The sequence below is a fragment of the Nothobranchius furzeri genome, chromosome 11 (genome assembly GCF_043380555.1).
Source record: "Nothobranchius furzeri strain GRZ-AD chromosome 11, NfurGRZ-RIMD1, whole genome shotgun sequence".
Classification (NCBI taxonomy): domain Eukaryota; kingdom Metazoa; phylum Chordata; class Actinopteri; order Cyprinodontiformes; family Nothobranchiidae; genus Nothobranchius; species Nothobranchius furzeri.
In genome coordinates this window covers 66,568,826-66,587,787 of record NC_091751.1, presented here as the reverse complement: position 1 = coordinate 66,587,787, position 18,962 = coordinate 66,568,826, and the positions used below count along the sequence as shown (strand labels likewise).

Here is an 18,962-nt window from a genome sequence, read left to right as displayed (position 1 = left end):
TTCTATTGTATGTTGTGTATCCATGTGTGTTTTGTTTTTGAACAAAATTTTAATTCCGTGAATATCTTTGGTCAGTTTTATACCGTTATTGCACGCTTTACAAATAACGTTAGCTTGGCAAACTATACATTTATTACTGAACAAAGAGGCTTTGATTTAAAGGGACTTTAAGGAGTTTTGAATTTGTATGCTCGTGATTGCCCCCTCAGGCCAAAAGCGTAACGGCAGCTTCAATAGTAGGCTCGTGCACGAGGCGCGCATGCAGTACGTGCACACTCCTTAACGAAAATAACAGCTGAGATAGCCCCTTGTGTGTGTGTGTGTGTGTGTGTGTGTGTGTGTGTGTGTGTGTGTGTGTGTGTGTGTGTGTGTGTGTGTGTGTGTGTGTGTGTGTGTGTGTGTGTGTGTGTGTGTGTGTGTGTGTGTGGCCTGGAGGACAGAGGACAGGAGAACGTGCAGCTAATTAATTAAATAATTTGGTTCTGTACCTTTCTCTTCAGCACAGCCGACAAAGGTTTATGATGGGTCAGTCCTCCTGCATGCTCAGATCATTCCCTTCCCTTGCTTGAAAATTTGTTCCAAAATGAAAGTTGAACCCACAACTTTTTTATCTGTGAATTCAATGCCGTTCGGCGAGTCTCAAATAAAAATGTGGGCATCTTACTGTAAAAAATATACCATTAATGTAAAAAAGAAACTCTAAATAAACTATGTTCAAATCCAGAATTGAACCCAGGACTTATGCACGGGAGTCTGACATCTTACTAGGTGAGCTAAAGCACCAGCGACATCCTTTGTATCTGTAACATTTATATCCTTGATGACAGCTGAAACAACGTTCAAAGAACGGTTCGGAGCGACAATGGCTATTTTGTTGCTAATTTGCAGGAAATATCTAGAAGAAAGTTCTACAGAAAGTAGCTAAGGGTCCTCAGAAATGTAGCTAGCTTTGTCACTAGGCGTTAGGAACAGCGACAAAGTGGCACTGCCTCTCTCTCTGCTGCTAAAGCTACGGATAGCAAATGCTACGGGCTATGCCTGAGCGTGAACGCGCATGAAGCAGCCTGCTCGACCCGAGCATCTCTCTTTTTCTGTGATTTTACAGAAAAACAGGCAATCACAGTAAAAATGCCAGGGCTCATTCTACAGGACCAGGGCATTGCAGGAGAATGTATGAAGAAGACATTTATTATTTCTATACATGTTTTGGCTGTCAAACTTCCATAATGCCCCTTTAAGGATACAATGCACAAAGATCCATCTTAAGCATAATAATAAAAACAACGTAATGAAAGCACAACACAGCTCAGGATTAACAGAATATAATATATTTATATATATTTTATGTTTGATCCTTTGTGGTTGAGAATATAATGAACAAGTCTACACGATGAAAACGTCACATGCAGTAAAGAAAAGCTATTATAGAGAGAAGTGTACAACGAGGACGGAAGGCTGCACTGAGAATGTTTTCCTCCTCATAACATCTATAGCCCTGAGCACACTGATATAAAAATACACCCCATTCAGAGGGCCATGTTGCCTAGCAGCCAGATAGTGGGTAGGATGGTGTGGTAGCGTGTCAGAAAGAAGAGCAGCTTTTGTTGAGGACAGATGGAGAAGAAAGCAGAAACTATGATCACGTCTAAATGTTTCCTGCCTAAAGCAAGAAAAGTCTTAATTGTGAGAAAGGGCATTTCATGTAGACGTTTCACCGAGATAATCGGATTTTAAACATGAGAAAGACCTAGTGTTTGGTGTGTATAAGATGTTTAGCAAAAAACAACATCAGATAAAGACGATGCAACATGCTACTGCAGAAAAGGACCCAGATGTGCATCCTGGAGGAACTTCTGCACACATTCACACAGACAACACCAGTCTGTGGGTTTAATGTGGATGCAGACTGAGCTGTCAGTTTTACACTCTGTTATATTGCAGCCATTTGCTAAAATAAATCAAATTCATTTTTTCCTCATTAATGTACACACAGCATTCATCGTGTGCACTGTCCCTGCAGCTGAAAAACACCCCCACAGCATGATGCTGCCACCACCACGGGCGACGGTGGCGCAGGAGTTAAGTGCTCGACCCGTAATTGGAAGGTTGCAGGTTCGAGTCCGGCTCAGTCTGTCGCTGTCATTGTATCCTTGGGCAAGACACTAATGGGCTCGACACACGGGAGGCGGCAAACGACCGCAATCAGCTAAATTTGGCGCCGTCGCTTTTATTACCGGACACACGGGAGGCGATCCACGGCAGCGGCCAGCGGCAAAGCCGTCTACGCATTCTGTTCCATGGCGAAATGGAAACTTTCGTTGTTTTGATTGGCCGTGTCAGGTTGGAGGGAATTTAAGCGGTTCAGATTTAATAAAGCGGTAGATGTGATGTTTCACAAGGTGCTGCTAGAGTTATGTGAAATCTTACTTCTGATTTTACTATAAAACATAATAATAATCAACTTCTCCTCCATGTTTGCTCGGAGATGTGCGGAGCATCCTGTCCGCTCACTGGTCAGTGAATGAAACCTCCGTTGATTGGTCCTCGTCCGAGCGACAGCGATGAAAAGTTGAAAATGTTTCAACTTTCTGGGATCGCGTCGCTGGGTCACCAGTGCACGACACGTGCACGAGCGCAAAATTTCACACGCACGTTTTTCGCGTTTCGCTTAGTAGGAGGGAGACCCGCGATTATCGCTTTATACCGCATGTCTCATTGAAAATGAATGGAGGAGAGGCGATGTCACCTCCTGTGTGTCGAGCCCATTAAACCCCCTTGCCTGCTGGTGGTGGTCGGAGGGACCGGTGGCGCCGGTGCTCAGCAGACTCGCCTCCGTCAGTGCGCCCCAGGGCAGCTGTGGCTACATCGTAGCTCATCACCACCAGTGTGTGAATGAGTGATTGACTGATTGTGCTGTAAAGCACCTTGGGGGGGTCCCAGGATTCTAGAAGGTGCTATATCAAATGCAGGCCATTTGCCTTTTGCCATGCTTCACTGTAATTTACAAGTGATGAGAAGTGTCTGGTTTTCTCCACACACACCGCAGAATCAAGGCCAAAAAGTTCTGTCTTGGTCTCATCAGACCAGAGAATGTTATTTCTCACCATCTAAGGGTCCTTCAGGTTTCTTTAGCAAACTCCATGCAGGCTTTCATGAGTCTTGCACAGAGGAGAGTCTTCCGACGGGCCGCTCTGCCACAAAGCCCTGACTGGTGGAGGGCTGCAGTGACGGTTGACTTTCTGCAACTTTCTCCCACCTCCTGACTGCTGCATCTCTGGAGCTCAGCCACAGTGATCTTTGGGTTCTTCTTCACCTCTCTCACCAAGGCTCTTCTCCCCTGGCAGCTCAGTTTAGCCAGACTACCTGCTCTAGGAAGGGTTCTGCTCATCCCAAACTTCTTCCATTTAAGGATTATGGAGGCCACTGGGCTCTTAGGAACCTTAAAGGGACTTTACAGAGTTTTGAATTTTTATAGTCGCGATTGCCCCCTCAGGCCAAAAGCGTAACGGCAGCTTCAATAGTAGGCTCGTGCACGAGGCGCGCATGCTGTACGTGCACACTCCTTAACGAAAATAACAGCTGAGACAGTCCGGTGTGTGTGTGTGTGTGTGTGTGTGTGCGTGTGTGCGTGCGTGCGTGCGTGCGTGTGTGTGTGTGTGTGTGTGTGTGTGCGTGCGTGCGTGCGTGCGTGTGTGTGTGTGTGTGTGTGTGTGTGTGTGTGTGTGGCCTGGAGGACAGAGGACAGGAGAACGCGCATCTAAATAATTAAATAATTTGGTTCTGTACCTTTCTCTTCAGCACAGCCGACAAAGGTTTAAGATGGGTCAGTCCTCCTGCATGCTCAGATCATTCCCTTCCCTTGCTTGAAAAATTGTTCCAAAATGAAAGTTGAACCCACATCTTTTTTATCTGTGAATTCAATGCCGTTCGGCGAGTCTCAAATAAAAATTTGGGCATCTTACTGTAAAAAATATACCATTAATGGAAAAAAGAAACTCTAAATAAACTATGTTCACATCCAGAATCAAATCCAGGTCTTCTGCACGGGAGTCCAACATCTTACTAGGTGAGCTAAAGCACCAGTGATGTCTTTTGTATCTGTAACATTTATATCCTTGATGACAGCTGAAACAACGTTCAAAGAACGGTTCGGAGCGAAAATGGCTATTTTGTTGCTAACTTGCAGGAAATATCTAGAAGAAAGTTCTACAGAAAGTAGCTAAGGGTCCTCAGAAATGTAGCTAGCTTTGTCACTAGGCGTTAGGAACAGCGACAAAGTGGCACTGCCTCTCTCTCTGCTGCTAAAGCTACGGATAGCAAATGCTACGGGCGATGCCTGAGCGTGAACGCGCATGAAGCAGCCTGCTCGACCCGAGCATCTCTCTTTTTCTGTGATTTTACAGAAAAACAGGCAATCACAGTAAAAATGCCAGGGCTCATTCTACAGGACCAGGGCATTGCAGGAGAATGTATGAAGAAGACCTTTATTATTTCTATACATGTTTTGGCTGTCACACTTCCATAATGCACCTTTAAGTGCAGCAGAGATGTTTCTGTAACCTCGGCCAGATCTGTGACCTCATGGTTCTCATTTGTTCTGACATGCATTGTGAGCTGGGAGGTCTTATATCGACAGGTGTGTGCCTTTCTAATCAAGTCCAGTCAGTATCATCAAACATTGCTGGACACCAATGAAGGTGTAGGACCATGTCAAGGATGATCAGAAGAAATGGAAAGCACCTGAGTTAAATATTTGAGTGTCACAGCAAAGGGTGTGAATACTTATCATGCGATATTTGAGTTTGTCTTTTTAATAAATCTGCAGAAATTTATGTTTTTCTATCAAAATGGGGTGCTGTGTGTACATTGATGAGGGAAAATGTATTTAATTGATTTCAGCAAATGGCTGCAGTAAAACAGTAAAGTACTGACAGGGGTCTGAATACTTTCCATCAATTAATCAGAAGCTCGTCATCTACCTCCCTCTTCAACATTAACTTGTTGTTGGAAATCAAACCAACAGCAGCATCGGGTCCGTCACAATCTGATCATCAGAACAACATCAGTACCAGAGCACCAGAGTTGAAGACAACAGTGGAAAAGGAGTAACCATAGATCTTCAGACTGGTCCGCCCATCACAAAGCCAGTTGGACAGTCGTGGTTTTAGTCCTAAAACAGCAGTTTTTGACCAGATTCAGAGGAATGATGGAGTTAAACTCACAACTAAAATCTAGAAGGATCAATCTGACATCTGAGTCCAGGACTCCAGGTGGGTGAGAGCCCGAGGATGACAGCAGACGTCATTAACGCTGCTGTTGACGAATATACCGAACCAACGTTTACATTGTTTTATTAATCGGCGTCAGCTGAATTACCTTCTTAGTAAAGCTGATTTAAAGTCGGGCACATCCCCGGGCAGCTGCAGAATTTAATTTTTATGTAAATTTACGTTCCTGAAAAACATCTACGTAGTAAATGCTCTAAAAAAATCTAACTACATTTATCTTTATTAACCAGTGTTAAATATTTAATACTTGTTCAGTTATTTGATTTGTTTTGCTCGTTTAAGTCAGACGTCTGCGCTCAAAATGAAGATTTAAATTTTTCAATGCAGAGTTTAAAAACTGAACCAGCTTCTGCCGTGGTCCGTGGTGAGCTGCCTGCCTGCAACCCTGTTTTTCCTCCGAGCATTGTCCACAGGTGGGCGTGTCTGAGAGCCGCCAGCTGCAGCTGATCCCGTCATCGAGGCCCAGGGGATTTAAGGAGCAGCGTGACACTTCACCACGCCGGTGTCGGTACAGGATCTGCTCGGGTGCAAAATTGGCTCGGGATCCTTCGACTGCCGATGACGTCAAAGTACGGCAAACCCACTCGGACAAAATACACTACACATCTATACTGTTGGAAAGAATTGAGCAGTTTCGTTATTAAAATAATGTTTCTTATGACGTAAGTTTGTGTTTATAATGGTATTTGTAAAATAAAACACTATATTTTATTCATAATGTTGAACTCCTCTTTGAGCACATCCCTCGAAGGATCATAGGTATTAGCAACACCTGTGAAATTGTATTTGAAGGAAAGAAGTGTGTCCAGTTTATTGAAGTATTTTGTGTTTAGAGTTTTTGACGTCTTGTCCATGCGTAGTTCAGTTACGCTCATAGCTGCTAGCCAAAACTCTGGAGTTAAAAGTTTTCTGGCTTTACTAAAATACCTGTCTGTACTTATTTGATTGATGGTAGTTTTACTTTCTATTAGACTCCAAATGTAATCATTTGGCACATTTCTAATTCATAATTTGTAAGAATGTAATCGGCGATATTAGCATTAGCATTCCTATGGGTTTTTCCATGTATATTAGCATTGTGCTAACCACTCGCTGCCAAATTGCAGCCTTTGCGATTAGAAAATCTCCTTTTGTCACATCGCAATTTAATTGCACACGCAGTTAATCACTCAGCCCTAATTTACATGCAGCTCTATGCTAAAAGTGTATTTTCAAAGAAGTAATGATGGATTTCTTTGTAAAAGTTGTCCATCTTTCCAACTGAAAGATTTGCCTGGACCAACGTAACGTGATTACGTAATTTCGTAAGCAGTGTTGCCAACTGTTTTTGACTGAAAGTAGCTGAAGTTCCCCCCGAAAGACGTTAGATGTCACCAGATGACGTCACGTGCTCATTTGCATAAGACGTGATGACGTCACCACATCTGCGTCGTGACGTAATCGGTCTTGTAGAGTAAATCAATCAAATAAAACCCACGTGATTTTATAAAAAATGTATTTAATTTATTTTTTAATATTTTATTAAAATGAAAAACCCATAGAATACAAAACAGCACCTTTTTATAAAAGTTTAAAATGTGCAATGTTTATGAACTCATCATAGAGTTCCAATGTTCCTTGATCGCACCACAAGTGGTGCGAGCATCGACATGGGTGTGAGAAGCCAGCAGCCATGTGCGATAGCGACGCTGCCCTGCGGTCAGCCTACCAGTGCCAACTGAGCTCAGCTGCCGAAATGCGGCAGGATGGCGGAAGGAGTGGTTGCCCTTTATCTAGCTCCGGTGGCTATCTTAAATAATGAACTTGTTAATAAACTATTTGCATGCGAGAGAAAAAAACTCACTGGTCATATTATATCACCCTTCACAACCAGACGAAGGAGTTTCAGCAAAACGTAAAGTGTGTGTGAGTCAACAAAGGAAGAAGAAAATGGCTAAAGCTAACAACAAAGCTAACAAAGCTACTCACGACGACTACCTCGCCCCAGCGAAGATGAGCACAAACTCAAAAGGTAAGAAAACTTATCATCACCCTGCAAAGCTGTAACTATTTCAATATTTACACTATTAACAACAATGAAACAGTTTTATCTATTAGTTTCAGTTCAGATGTTTTATTAACAATAGATTAACTATTTAACATTTATTTAAAGGCCAACCACATGAACTATTGACATATTTACAGTATTAACAAAAAGGATTTTTTATTGTAGTTCCAGTTGATATTTTTTACTTACAATAAATTAGCTATTATACAGCTTGATTTAAAGGCCAATCACATGAACTATTGACTTATTTACAATATTAACAGAGTTTTTTTTAATTGGAGTTCCAATTTATTTTTTTTATTAACATATCACATAAACTATTGACAAATATTTACAAAGTTAACTAATTTTAATGTTTTTTTTTTAATCTGCTTACTCTAGATCATCGAGGGCCCTGAGGCAGAACTCCATGTCCTCTATACAAGCACTATCAGTGCTTTCCCTCTGAGAAGCAGTGCTGGATGACTGCATGCTTGGACCTGGACAACTGTCTGCTTTAAAAGAGTAGGCAGCAGACGTGGCAAAGAGATTTAGCACCTTATCTGGCAACTTGTGCTCATAACACGTGTTCCCAGCTAGTCTTAAGCCATATCTTATGTGGAGGATGGAGGTGAGAGTTTGGAGGGACATGCGGCTTCTTAATTTGTTTTTAATGACACCCATTTGGCTGAAGAGTCTTTCTACTGCAGCATTTGAGTGAGGCAGCGAAAGAACTGCAACTGCTGCAGACGCCAACTCTTCAAATGGGTTAAGGCCTGCTGCATCCCTGTGCTTTTTGACCTCAAACCAGAACCCAGTGGTGTTGGCTGTTTCCTCCCATCTCTGAAAATGGACACTTCTCCACTGATTAATTATGCGGTCAGTTGTTTCAGGATCATATCCTAATAAGACCATCAGCTTTGCCATGTCATCTGGGTTCTTGTTTTGTTTCAGGGTCTCTCCGACGCTGAACAATGACATGTGCTGAAGAATTTCCAGACTGTCCGGAAGTCTTGCTCGAAGCTCATTGGCTAGGGCAACGGTGTAACTAATACACCTCCGTCTCACACAGTCCTCATCCTCAGGGGAGATGGTAAGCTCTGCTGTTTTGGACTCAAATGCAAAGCCAAGATACGGCCTGGGTGAGATGTGGTTCTCTATTGGGTCTTTCAGGATGTCAATTGTAGCCCCAGGATGAAGAACTCTGCTGCACACAGATTTAATTAGTAGAATTAAACAGTCCAGGAGCTTGAGAGGATCTGTTTGCTCTCCCTCAAAGGCCTTCACTGCAGCCTGCACCTCACCAAGGATTGATTTCAGGTAGGTCAAGTACAGTAGGTTCTGTGGGTCAGCATACATTGAATGCAAAACGTCTGCCATGTAGCAATGCTCGCTTGTCTTGGTCAGACTAAAATGGAGCTTTAGCTCCTCCCACTGACTGAGTAGTCTTGATACAGCAGGTTCTATTGAAAGCCAGCGTGTGGCACAGACTCTTGTTATGGCCAATGGCCTCTCGCCACAGTTTATGGTTTCATAAACTGTCCTGTATGCTTCTTTTCTTTTAGGGGAGATGGAGAACCAATTGTAGGTTTCCCTGACCAGGAACTCAACACTGCGAGGAAGAGTGGTTTTGGAAGCAGAGCTGACAGCCAGTTGCAAGGAGTGACATACACAGCGGATGAGAACAAGGTGTTTTATTTCTTCTTTAAGAATTTTGTGAACACCATTGTATATCCCTGTCATTACTGATGCATTGTCTGTTCCAATGCCAAGCAGGTTCTCCTTCTCAAGGCCAGACTGATGGAGAAAGGAGAGAACTGCCTTGGCGATGCTCTTCGCATCCCCTCCCTCCAGCTCAAGAAGGCCAAGGAAGGTGTCCACCACGTGTCCCTTTCCCTCACTAAAATAGCGAACCACAATGCCCAGATATTTGGAGACACTGACATCTGTGCTTTCATCAAGCAAAAGGCTGTATTTGTTACTGCCAATGTCAGCCACCAACCGCTGTATGAAATATGGAGCCAAAACACCATTTATCATCTCAGTGCATTTGGTACGGTGCATCCGAAAATTTTGGGCAATAGTAGAATCAGGGAAAGCTGCTTTGCATGCTAAACCAATGTGGTCACATGACAAAATTGAGCAGTGATCACTGATAGCCAAAGCAATTGTGGCCTCTGCCTGCTTCAGTGTGTCCGTTTTTTTGGCAACGAATGTCAGTTTGGGTTGGCTTGCCTGATTGTAAGGCTTAGCCTTCTCGATGTGCTTCTGGGTAGCTGCATGCTTTTTAATGTCTGACAACTTTGCATAGAGGTCTGTTTTGCAGTACATGCAGGTAGCTCTAATGTCACTACCTGCATGTGGTTTCAGCCAACCTTTAAATTCAGGTAGTGACTCCCATTCTTTGCGGTACTTTTGGAAATAGGATTTTGGTTGTGTCATTGTTGTAATGTATTTACTTTGCCAATTTGTCTAATAAAATGTTAAATGTCTGTTTTTTATCGAAATCTGTGTCACTATGATGAAGGGAAAACAAGGAGGTGGGACAGGATGAAAGAAGTAAAAACAATTTTTTTAATTTTGAGTTGGGGAAAATGTGAGGTGAACTGAGAAATTAATAAATGGTAAGCAATAAAAAAAGGCTGGGGACACTTTAGAAAGAGGAAGGAGAAATAAATGTTTAAAAGATGAAAAAACGTATATAGGAATTAAAGAAATTATTGCTTTCTAAGCAAAAGTAAACAGTGTAAAGTAGCCTTTAAAAAGGCTGTTTAATGTATGTTCAATTCTCTATAGAACTGATACAAAGTCTGAAAATAGGTGGATATCTGTTGGTGGGTGGCCAGTGTGTGACTAACAAAAGGAAAAAATTGGTCTTAAATACTTGGATATTTCTTTTGTACAATTAAATTTATTTTCTCTGTAAAACAAATTTATTAGTTGGAGGGTGAAAACCCACAAATGGTTTGATTGGTCAACGGGGGTAGCATGATCATGCTGCATGCACATGCGCAGATCATTTTCTTTCTGATCATCTGGAGGAAGGACACGGTCCTGTCGCTTCAAATGCATCTCTAATCTGCAGGTAAAGTCGGCATCTCGGCAACAAAGTTGTAGTCGAAGTAGCTGAGGAGGGTCGGAAATGTCACCAGAATTGTCGCTAGTCGCTTTTTTGAAAAACAGTCGTTAAGGGGGTCTGAAAAGTCGTTATAAATGGTGACAGATTCGCTAAGTTGGCAACACTGTTCGTAAGCTTCGTGTTCAGCCAATCAACTACTTAGACGTCATCGGCAGTCGACGGACCCCGAGCCAATTTTGCACCCGAGCAGATCTTGTACCGACACCGGATGATTACTCTGTTTGGGTAGCTAGCCTCTGACCTGTCTCGAATCTGTATCCCGTTTTAGATAACCTGTCGTCTCAAAGATCCCTGATTTTCCTTCCCCGCTCTCCTTCAGGTTTCGCTCCACATTCCATCATCTCCAGAACCAACCCGGACTCCTGCACTCCAGACCACACTGCCTCCTCCCCTGGCCGCCCGCTCTCAGCCGCTCACCTGCCCTCATCAACCTCCGCTCCTACATCACCCCTGGATAAAACAGTTTTTCACCCTCTGGATCTCCTCTGCTCACCCGGACCTGACCAAGACCCTCCCTGTGCATTCTACCGCTACCAGAAAACCATAAGCTCCCGTCTCAAGACTAATCTCCGTTATCCCACCGGATGTGCGCTCTGTCTCCCTCCTCAGAAAACAAACCTCCTCCTGGAATCCTGCCACCAGTGCTGAGCATCTGCCACTCCTCGTTTGGCTCCTCGTTTAAATAAAGCCTTTTTACACACTTGCTCGCTTCCTTGAGTGATTCTGCATGTCGTGGGTCAAGAAATTGCCACCCAACATGACAGCTTCAGAAACGTTGTGCATGCACTGATGTTATGAGTGAAATTTGATGCGAATTCAGTGGAAAACATCTAGATACCGACCACGAAAATCACTATCTATGATGGGGTTTAAGCTTCAGTAGCAGACTAGGTGTGTGTCCCTTCAACCAGGGTTACCTTTGCCCTCGTCATCATCATCATCATCTTCATCATCACCAGGCTAAGCTAATGTTGGTTTCAAACTCTTAAAAAAGACCTAAGTCTGCCCTCAGGGACCACTCTTGAGGGAATTATCATACCTCGGTGTCTGGCTCGATGGCTCCCTCTCCTTCAAGCCCCGCGTAGATAATCTTGTGAGTGAACTCAAACTCGCACTGTGTTTCTTACTTGGAAATAAACTGTTTTTCTTTCGAGGCAAAAACCCAACTAGTCACCAGAACATTTCTGTCTATTCTGGATTGTGGAGACCTTTTGTGTATGAATGCCGCAGCACAGTGTCTTGGTAAGATTGATGCGGTTTATCGTGCCTCGCTGCAGACCACTGACCCATCATGGTGAATTGAATTCTCCAGTGGGACGGCCTTCTTTGTCCACCAGGAGGTTGGGACATTGGTCCACCTTCATTTATAAAGCCATGCTTGGATCACTACCCAGCTACGTGGAGAAGTGTAACTTCTCACAGTCTGCGTGCAAATGATCAATTGTTCCGTTTGCTCGCGCCGAACTGACCTTCGTTCACTCTGCTCCTTCTGCATGGAACAGGCTGCAGGAAACTGGAAATTAACCAAGTTTATCTGCTTGAATACATTTAAAACCAGACTGAGAGCCCTTCAGGCGGATTCCCTGTGTTGTAACTTTGTACATAACATGTCTGTGTAACTGAAACATTTGTAACTGTAACTTTTGCTGCTTCTTGACCAGGACTCCCTTGAAATTAAGGCTTTTAATCTCAACGGGACCTTCCGGGTTAAATAAAGAATAAATAAAGAAATGATCATCATTGTTGTCTTGATCTCTCCCCGCTCCTCTCTGTGCTGATAGATTTGGCCAAATTGATGTTTTTACAGTGTAACAGAATGAAATGACTGTTTCCCCCCCTCCTCTGACACAGGACTAGTCTGCATGAGATATGGTCTCGAGGTCTCGTGCATTTGCTTCTAACCTGCTTCCTTTCAGCTCAACAGAAGAATGAAAAAAGGACTCTCTCCTTTTAATTAATCAAAGAACTCTATTTTTAATAAAGCTAATCACACAAAGTGTTAGTCAATAATAAGATGTGACCAATCTGTGAAATGAAAATATTAATTACTTTATTATAATCCTATAGAATATAATAAGTAATATGACTTTAAATGTTCCACTAGGACTGATCTCACGTAGCGTTAAGACATGACACATTACTTTCACTGATCCAATCAGAATCTGCCAGATCTGACGGAGGCGTGGTTTTGGTGGTGTTTGGTAAATCTGTCATCTTTTCATTCGACCATAAACCAAAACATCTGAAGTATAAAACTATGCCCACGTCATCTTTAACGCCAGTTCAAAGCGTTCTAGAGAAGTTGTCGGAGTGGCCAATCCGTAACTTTCCTCTTCAACCGTAAGAACCAACGACAAGCTGGATAAAATCTGTTGCTGTTCCACCTGCTGCAACGGTTCCTTTCAGAATAAAAGCTGAACCACCACGACCCAGGTTTGGGTCTCACCAGACGCCAACAAAATTGACGTGACCCGGAAGTATCTCACAGACTGGTCTGGTCGGCAACCGTTGCTTTTCCTACCAGCTCGGTTCCAGAAAAGATCAAGCTGGACCTCGACATTCCTGATCTAGACGGGGACTCCCGCTAAGGGTATGTAGGCCGACAAATGGCGTCGAATGTGTTTATGAATCTCCTAACCAAAGCTTAACGCGAAGACATCACCTTCAGTTCCCATCAGAACCAATCGCTTCTTCGGATTTGCTGGTTCTGAGCAACATTACACCTCACCCCATTCACCGTCTCATCCACCTTAGTTACACCATACATTTAGTTAGTTAGTTAGTCTAGTTTAATCTGTTTAGTAATAAATCTTTAAACCTTTAAACTTGACTCTCTCTTCTGTTGTCTCTGAGTGAATACGAAGCTGTTATCTAATCCCTGCAATAAAAAGTTCCAATCTTCTAGTTTAAATAACCTCACAGATCCATAAGATGGATTTCATATTTACTATGGAATCCTACGCCTTACTGCTTATTAAATAACATGTAATTTAAATCATTACAACAGCCATGTTGCACTTGAAGCACTGACCTAATGGGAGCAGCTCATGACTCATGGTGGTACAGAGATGTGGAGCTGGGTGCAGGTCATGCGCTTCACCCACCTTCAAATCACTTTAACTGTAACTGAGTCTGAGGGAGGAGGCAGCTGCAGCTCCTGAACAAACCCTAAACTCTCCAAAATCTTAATATGTTAGCTTATTGCTCACTTTAGAGCTCATCCCTCCTCCTTTTTTCTGTTTTCCAACATTGTTACCAGACAATTTGTTAAAATACAACACAGAAAACCCGACAACAAGGCCCACATGTTGGAATGTTTTGTGCATAAACATGAGTTCAAAGTGGTTTTGTTTTGGCCAGTTTAACTACCACGGTTTCACTCGAGGAGCGTCAGTTCTTTGGTAGGTGACACAGCCAATCAGTGATGGAGACAGGTCAGGGGACAGCTTTTTCATAACTACCGTATTTTCCGGACTATAAGCCGCTACTTTTTCCCCACGCTTTGAACCACGCGGCTTATAATGAGGTGCGGCTTTACTGAGGATTTTCCTTCACCTGCCACTAGGGGGCGCTTTCGCAGGAAGTGAAACAGGTGGAAGTCAAAAGTGGAAATCGAAGAAAGTGCTCATTTTAATTTAGCACATGCAAGCAGCCGGCACGACGAAGATTTTGTTTCAAATCCATACCCCCTCATCATGGTAACTACACGTATGAGTTCATATGATGCCGCATTTAAGCTGAAGGCCATGGATCTGGCAGTAAAGGAGGGAAACAGCGCTGCCGCACGTAAGCTTGGCATGAATGAATCCATGGTTCGGCGCTGGAGACGGCAGCGGGAAGAACTCATTCAAGCCAGCTTCACCCGGGGATGATGACAGCAACACGGACAGCGACGCTGACATCGCCACAGAAAAGGTATGTGACGAAGCTCTTCTGAGGCTGTTCAACTCTGACACTGAAGAAGAGGAAGGACTTTAATGGCTTTAGTGTGCAGGAGGAAGATGAGAGCCAATGACTTCTTCTGGTAGGCAAGTGTGTTTTATTTACTAACCAGGCATGTTTTGTGTGCAGTGTTTATTTTCTAATCATCCAGGGCTTATTAATGCTGTGTCAGTGCTGTTCTTTTCTTCTAAACATGCAAATTACCAGTAATAACGGGTCAGTGCTGTTTTTATCTTATAACCATCCAGAAATGTGAATGCTATCAGTGCTGTTTTCTTTTCTAAACTTGCAGGCACGTTCACCCGTGTTTAAAATTCATTTTGTTGAATTAAAACAACAACGAAAAACCTCCGTGTAGCGTCTTTCTGTCTAATTATCTTATGTTGTGGCCGTACATGCGCTGTGCGCCAGAGACCTGCATGTGGCTGCTGCGCCGCGGCTTGTATTTGAGTGTGGCGTGTGTGTAGAAAACCTTTTTTTTTTTGTTGGTGCGGCTTATTTTGGGGTGCGCTCTATATAGGGTTGTCATGGTAACCGGTAAACCCCGGTAAAAAAGTTGACAGTAATAATAACCATCTTGTTTTTAAAAAACTATATTATCTCGGTGGATTACCGTGGCTGCGGTGTAGGCGCGGTGACCCTTACCAGCCACCGTATCATCTGCTGAAGTTGTCGGCGGCACATGCGCACTTTGTTGTTTACAACCAAAACTTTCTTGAAGCTAAAGCTGAAATAATGGTCAAAGGAGGAGACGGCGGCGCTCAGGAGGACATTTATTATCCCTCAAAGAAGACAAAGTGGGAAGTACGGGCATTTTTGGGATATTTGAAGAATGTCGAGGGACATCTTAGGTGTGTGTTCTTGTTGTGTCGTATCTCTAATTCCATGCTGTAGTTCTTTTTTAAAACACAGAGCAGTTTTTGTTTATCTGTTTTCCCGCTACGTTTTGTTTGCGGCTGCAAACTGCTCTGTGTTTTAAAAAAGAACTACAGCATGGAATGCCGAGGGACAGTTGATAGAAGACGGGTTAGCAGCACGTGCAGGAAAAGTGTCTGTGAAAGGCAGCAACGCTTCAAATCTCATGACACATCTGCGTGACCATCACCCACAACTCTACAGTCAACGTAAGGCAAGCTAACGTTAGCGTTTTAGCTAAAATGCGTGACCCGAGGATTTGGGTTGAGGGAGAATGCAACGAGTCGCTATATAAAGCAGCCGCAGCGCCGCTACCTGCATATAAACCGTGTCGCGGACACCCCCATGTTGAAATGACGCTATGCATTACGGGGCTCTCAGGGGCAGATAAGAGTTGGTCTCTCTCCGAGAATAATTATGAATTTAACAACGATTACTGCCTGATGACATTTTCCCACATCTGCAAAGCTCACTGGAAGGACACAAACCGAGGACAATATTTTCCTGATATAGGGTTTATTACTCAAGTAAGGGTAAAAAAGTATCTGATTAGAAGGCTGCTTGAGTACTGAGTATCATCTGATCTAATATTTTTAAAATGATGACATCAAACAGACAAAAAATAAGAAGTTATGGGCAAATATTGGTATTTTAAAGACTAAAGGGGAAATATGTAAACAAATAAACAACATCATTACAAAATAACAAATTTTAAGCTAAATTTAGACACAAACTGAGGACAATATTTTCCTGATATACAGGTTTGCCTTTAATTGTGTGAAAATGTAGCAAAAAAATACCGCGATAATACTGAAAACCGTGGTAATTTTGGTCACAATAACCGTGAGGTTAAAGTTTCACACCGTGACAACCCTAGCTCTCTAGAACGGAAATTACGGTAATAATGAAGATTGACTGGTTCAAATGTGGTTCGGTAAGATTAGCTTAAAAACACCAAACTGACTCGAACAAAGACCACAAAATCAGAATCAAAATATGCAGAAACCTCAGAATCAACTTTGATCAGTGCAGCTAAGGAGAAGAGTTATTTAGCTCCATGATGGTGGAGACATCTGCAGCTCTTTGTTCATAATCTGATGTAATCTATCAGAAAATCAGAGAAGGCTGATAATTAAACAGGAGCCAGACCTTTAAATAAAACGTTGCAATAATCTCTGTTTATCTGCGAGTTCTAGTCCTGATCTGAATCCTCACACTCAGTCAGGCTGGCTTTCATCCTCTTCTTCCTCACTTCCTTATTTTCATGCTGGTGTTTCTGCCTATTCTAGGTTTTTTGGGGATCCTGTTTCATCCTATTCTCATTTTTTTATCTAAATGAGTTTTTTTTCACTCTTATTGTTATTTTAATTATTTAAAATCATTTTTCATTTATATTTTATTGTTCTTGTGAAGCACCTCCTGACTTTATGTCTTGAGAGGCGCTTTATGAAAATCCTTTCTTCTTCTGAACTCATTCGTTTTTAGTTGGACTGAAGCTCCACTAACAGACACGCCCCCCGCCGCCTCTGATTGGCTCAGACCCTGGTTAATCAGGAGGATGCTGGTTCAAAAACAACTGTGTGTGTGTGTGTGTGTGTGTGTGTGTGTGTGTGTGTGTGTGTGTGTGTGTGTGTGTGTGTGTGTGTTTTGAAGCTCCTCCACCTACTTCTCTTGTTTAAGCTGAACCTCTTTTAGAAGAGCTGCAGGCTAATTTGACCCTTCTGCTCAGTGCCACCAAAGACCCGACCGATGCCCCGTCCCTGTCCTGATCACCAAATGTCCTCATGGACATTACACCTGCTCGCCGCTCGGGGACAACCCGTTTGTTTTCCGACATGTTTGATAAGCATGGGACCAGGAATGCTCAAACTGAAGTTTACAGCTCAGTGATGAAGGAGAAAAGCTGCAGCCGGACGTGTTTGTTTGGTTAATTTGACCTTGTTTGTCCTGCAGTGTGAGCGGGTGTGCAACTCGCGTTGACAAACAAAGGCTAGTTTGATTCTTCATCACATAGAGAATAATTATAAATGCTGAATTCTTGAGCCATCTGGTGTTCAGTGGTCTGGAGGCAAGAAAACCCATGCATCATGTCTGCAGGCTCAAGGAGACAACATGATGACAGAGATGTTCAGCAGAACCTGTCGCTGTTAAATACCACAGGTGTTTCTGTGTGTGGGTCTGAGAGAAGAGCTGCATGCAGTAGGACTAACAACACCACCGCAGAGACTGGGAGTATAAAACAAGGAGAGGGTTGTTGGTCCAACAGCTGGTCTGGGTGTTGGGACCAAATGTGAGAAATGTTTTCATCAAGTCCTGATGGATGTCTGTTACCTGGTCAGATAGGAGCCACCATGATGGGTGGACCTTTACATCAGTGCAACAGATATAGATCGATCGATCGATAGACAGCTAGACCGATAGACCGATAGATAGATAGATAGATAGATAGATAGATAGATAGATGATAGATAGATAGATAGATAGATAGATAGATAGATAGATAGATAGATAGATAGATAAATAGATAAATAGATAGATAGATAGATAGATAGATAGATAGATGATAGATAGATAGATAGATAGATAGATAGATAGATAGATAGATAGATAGATAGATAGATAGATAGATAGATAGATAGATAGATAGATTGATTGATTGATTGATTGATTGATTGATTGATTGATTGATTGATTGATAGATAGATAGATAGATACCTCCACAAAGTAAAAACATGGCAGCAGAGTGACGCTGTCCTTGGTCTCCTTCCCGCCTTTCATTCGCTCCTTCGTGCGAGACATCACTAGTGGCCGGTGGTCTCCCCCGGTACCGGGAGACAGTGGATTGTACTTGATTCCCGTCGTAATTTTGGCTAGATTCCGACAGCGTCCCCGTTCCCGCTCTTCTGCCGCCCCTCGTACCTCCAGGACCCTAAAAACGACCCTCCATACCCGGGCGGGGTGAGCTAGACGGGTCCTGCAGAGATGTGGCTGCTGTCGCACCTGGAATTAGATTTCTTGGATTAAAAATGGAGGCCGCTCAGTGGTCCTGACACTGTTTTCTCCGCCGCTGCTCGCCAGCATGAGAAAGGCAGGAGGAAGGGGAGATGGAGCTGCCTTGCGTCCGTCACACAGCGCACTGTTCCAGCAGGTGGACTGCGCTCTGTGCGTTCACGGCGCAGCGCGCGGCGTCACAGCCCATTCGTGTGTATGTGGCGCTCATCGGAAAAGCGGCGGCAGCTCCCCCGAGAAGCCCCCCTGCACACACTGCGACCATTTAACAAATACCATAAGGTATTTGAATCAGAAGGAAACGCACACCTCCAGTAATGCATGCGTTAATGCAGTGTTTGGTGACGCAGTACTTCCATCAGATACTTGCAGCACCACGGACAGCGTCATTGACGTTTTCCAACAATCTCACAACCAAGACCCAACAAGTGCATTTCTTTATCCTTACATGGTCCACATCGATGCATGTACAGCATGCGGGTACCACCCTGTGGTCACATCATCATTACCCAACACATTCTCAATCTGTCGTGTAAAATACTATTTCCACTGGCTGGGATGTCACCATGATGTACAGTGCCGGCCAAAAGTTTGGACACATCTCCTCATTTAATGTGTTTTCTTTCAATTCATGACCATTTAC

The 18,962-nt window shown here is 43.3% G+C and overlaps 1 protein-coding gene across 1 annotated transcript in view; it reads right to left on the bottom strand.

Moving 5' to 3' along the window:
- Positions 1 to 18,315, bottom strand: part of LOC107384361 (phospholipid phosphatase-related protein type 4) — a 61,396-nt gene extending 43,081 nt beyond the window's left edge. The window contains exon 1 of the mRNA XM_015957594.3: positions 18,026 to 18,315. Within this exon, the coding sequence (XP_015813080.1) occupies positions 18,026 to 18,109 (84 nt within the window). The 5' untranslated portion in view covers positions 18,110 to 18,315. The remainder of the gene's footprint in view (positions 1 to 18,025) is intronic.
- Between the last annotated feature and the right edge of the window lie 647 nt (positions 18,316 to 18,962).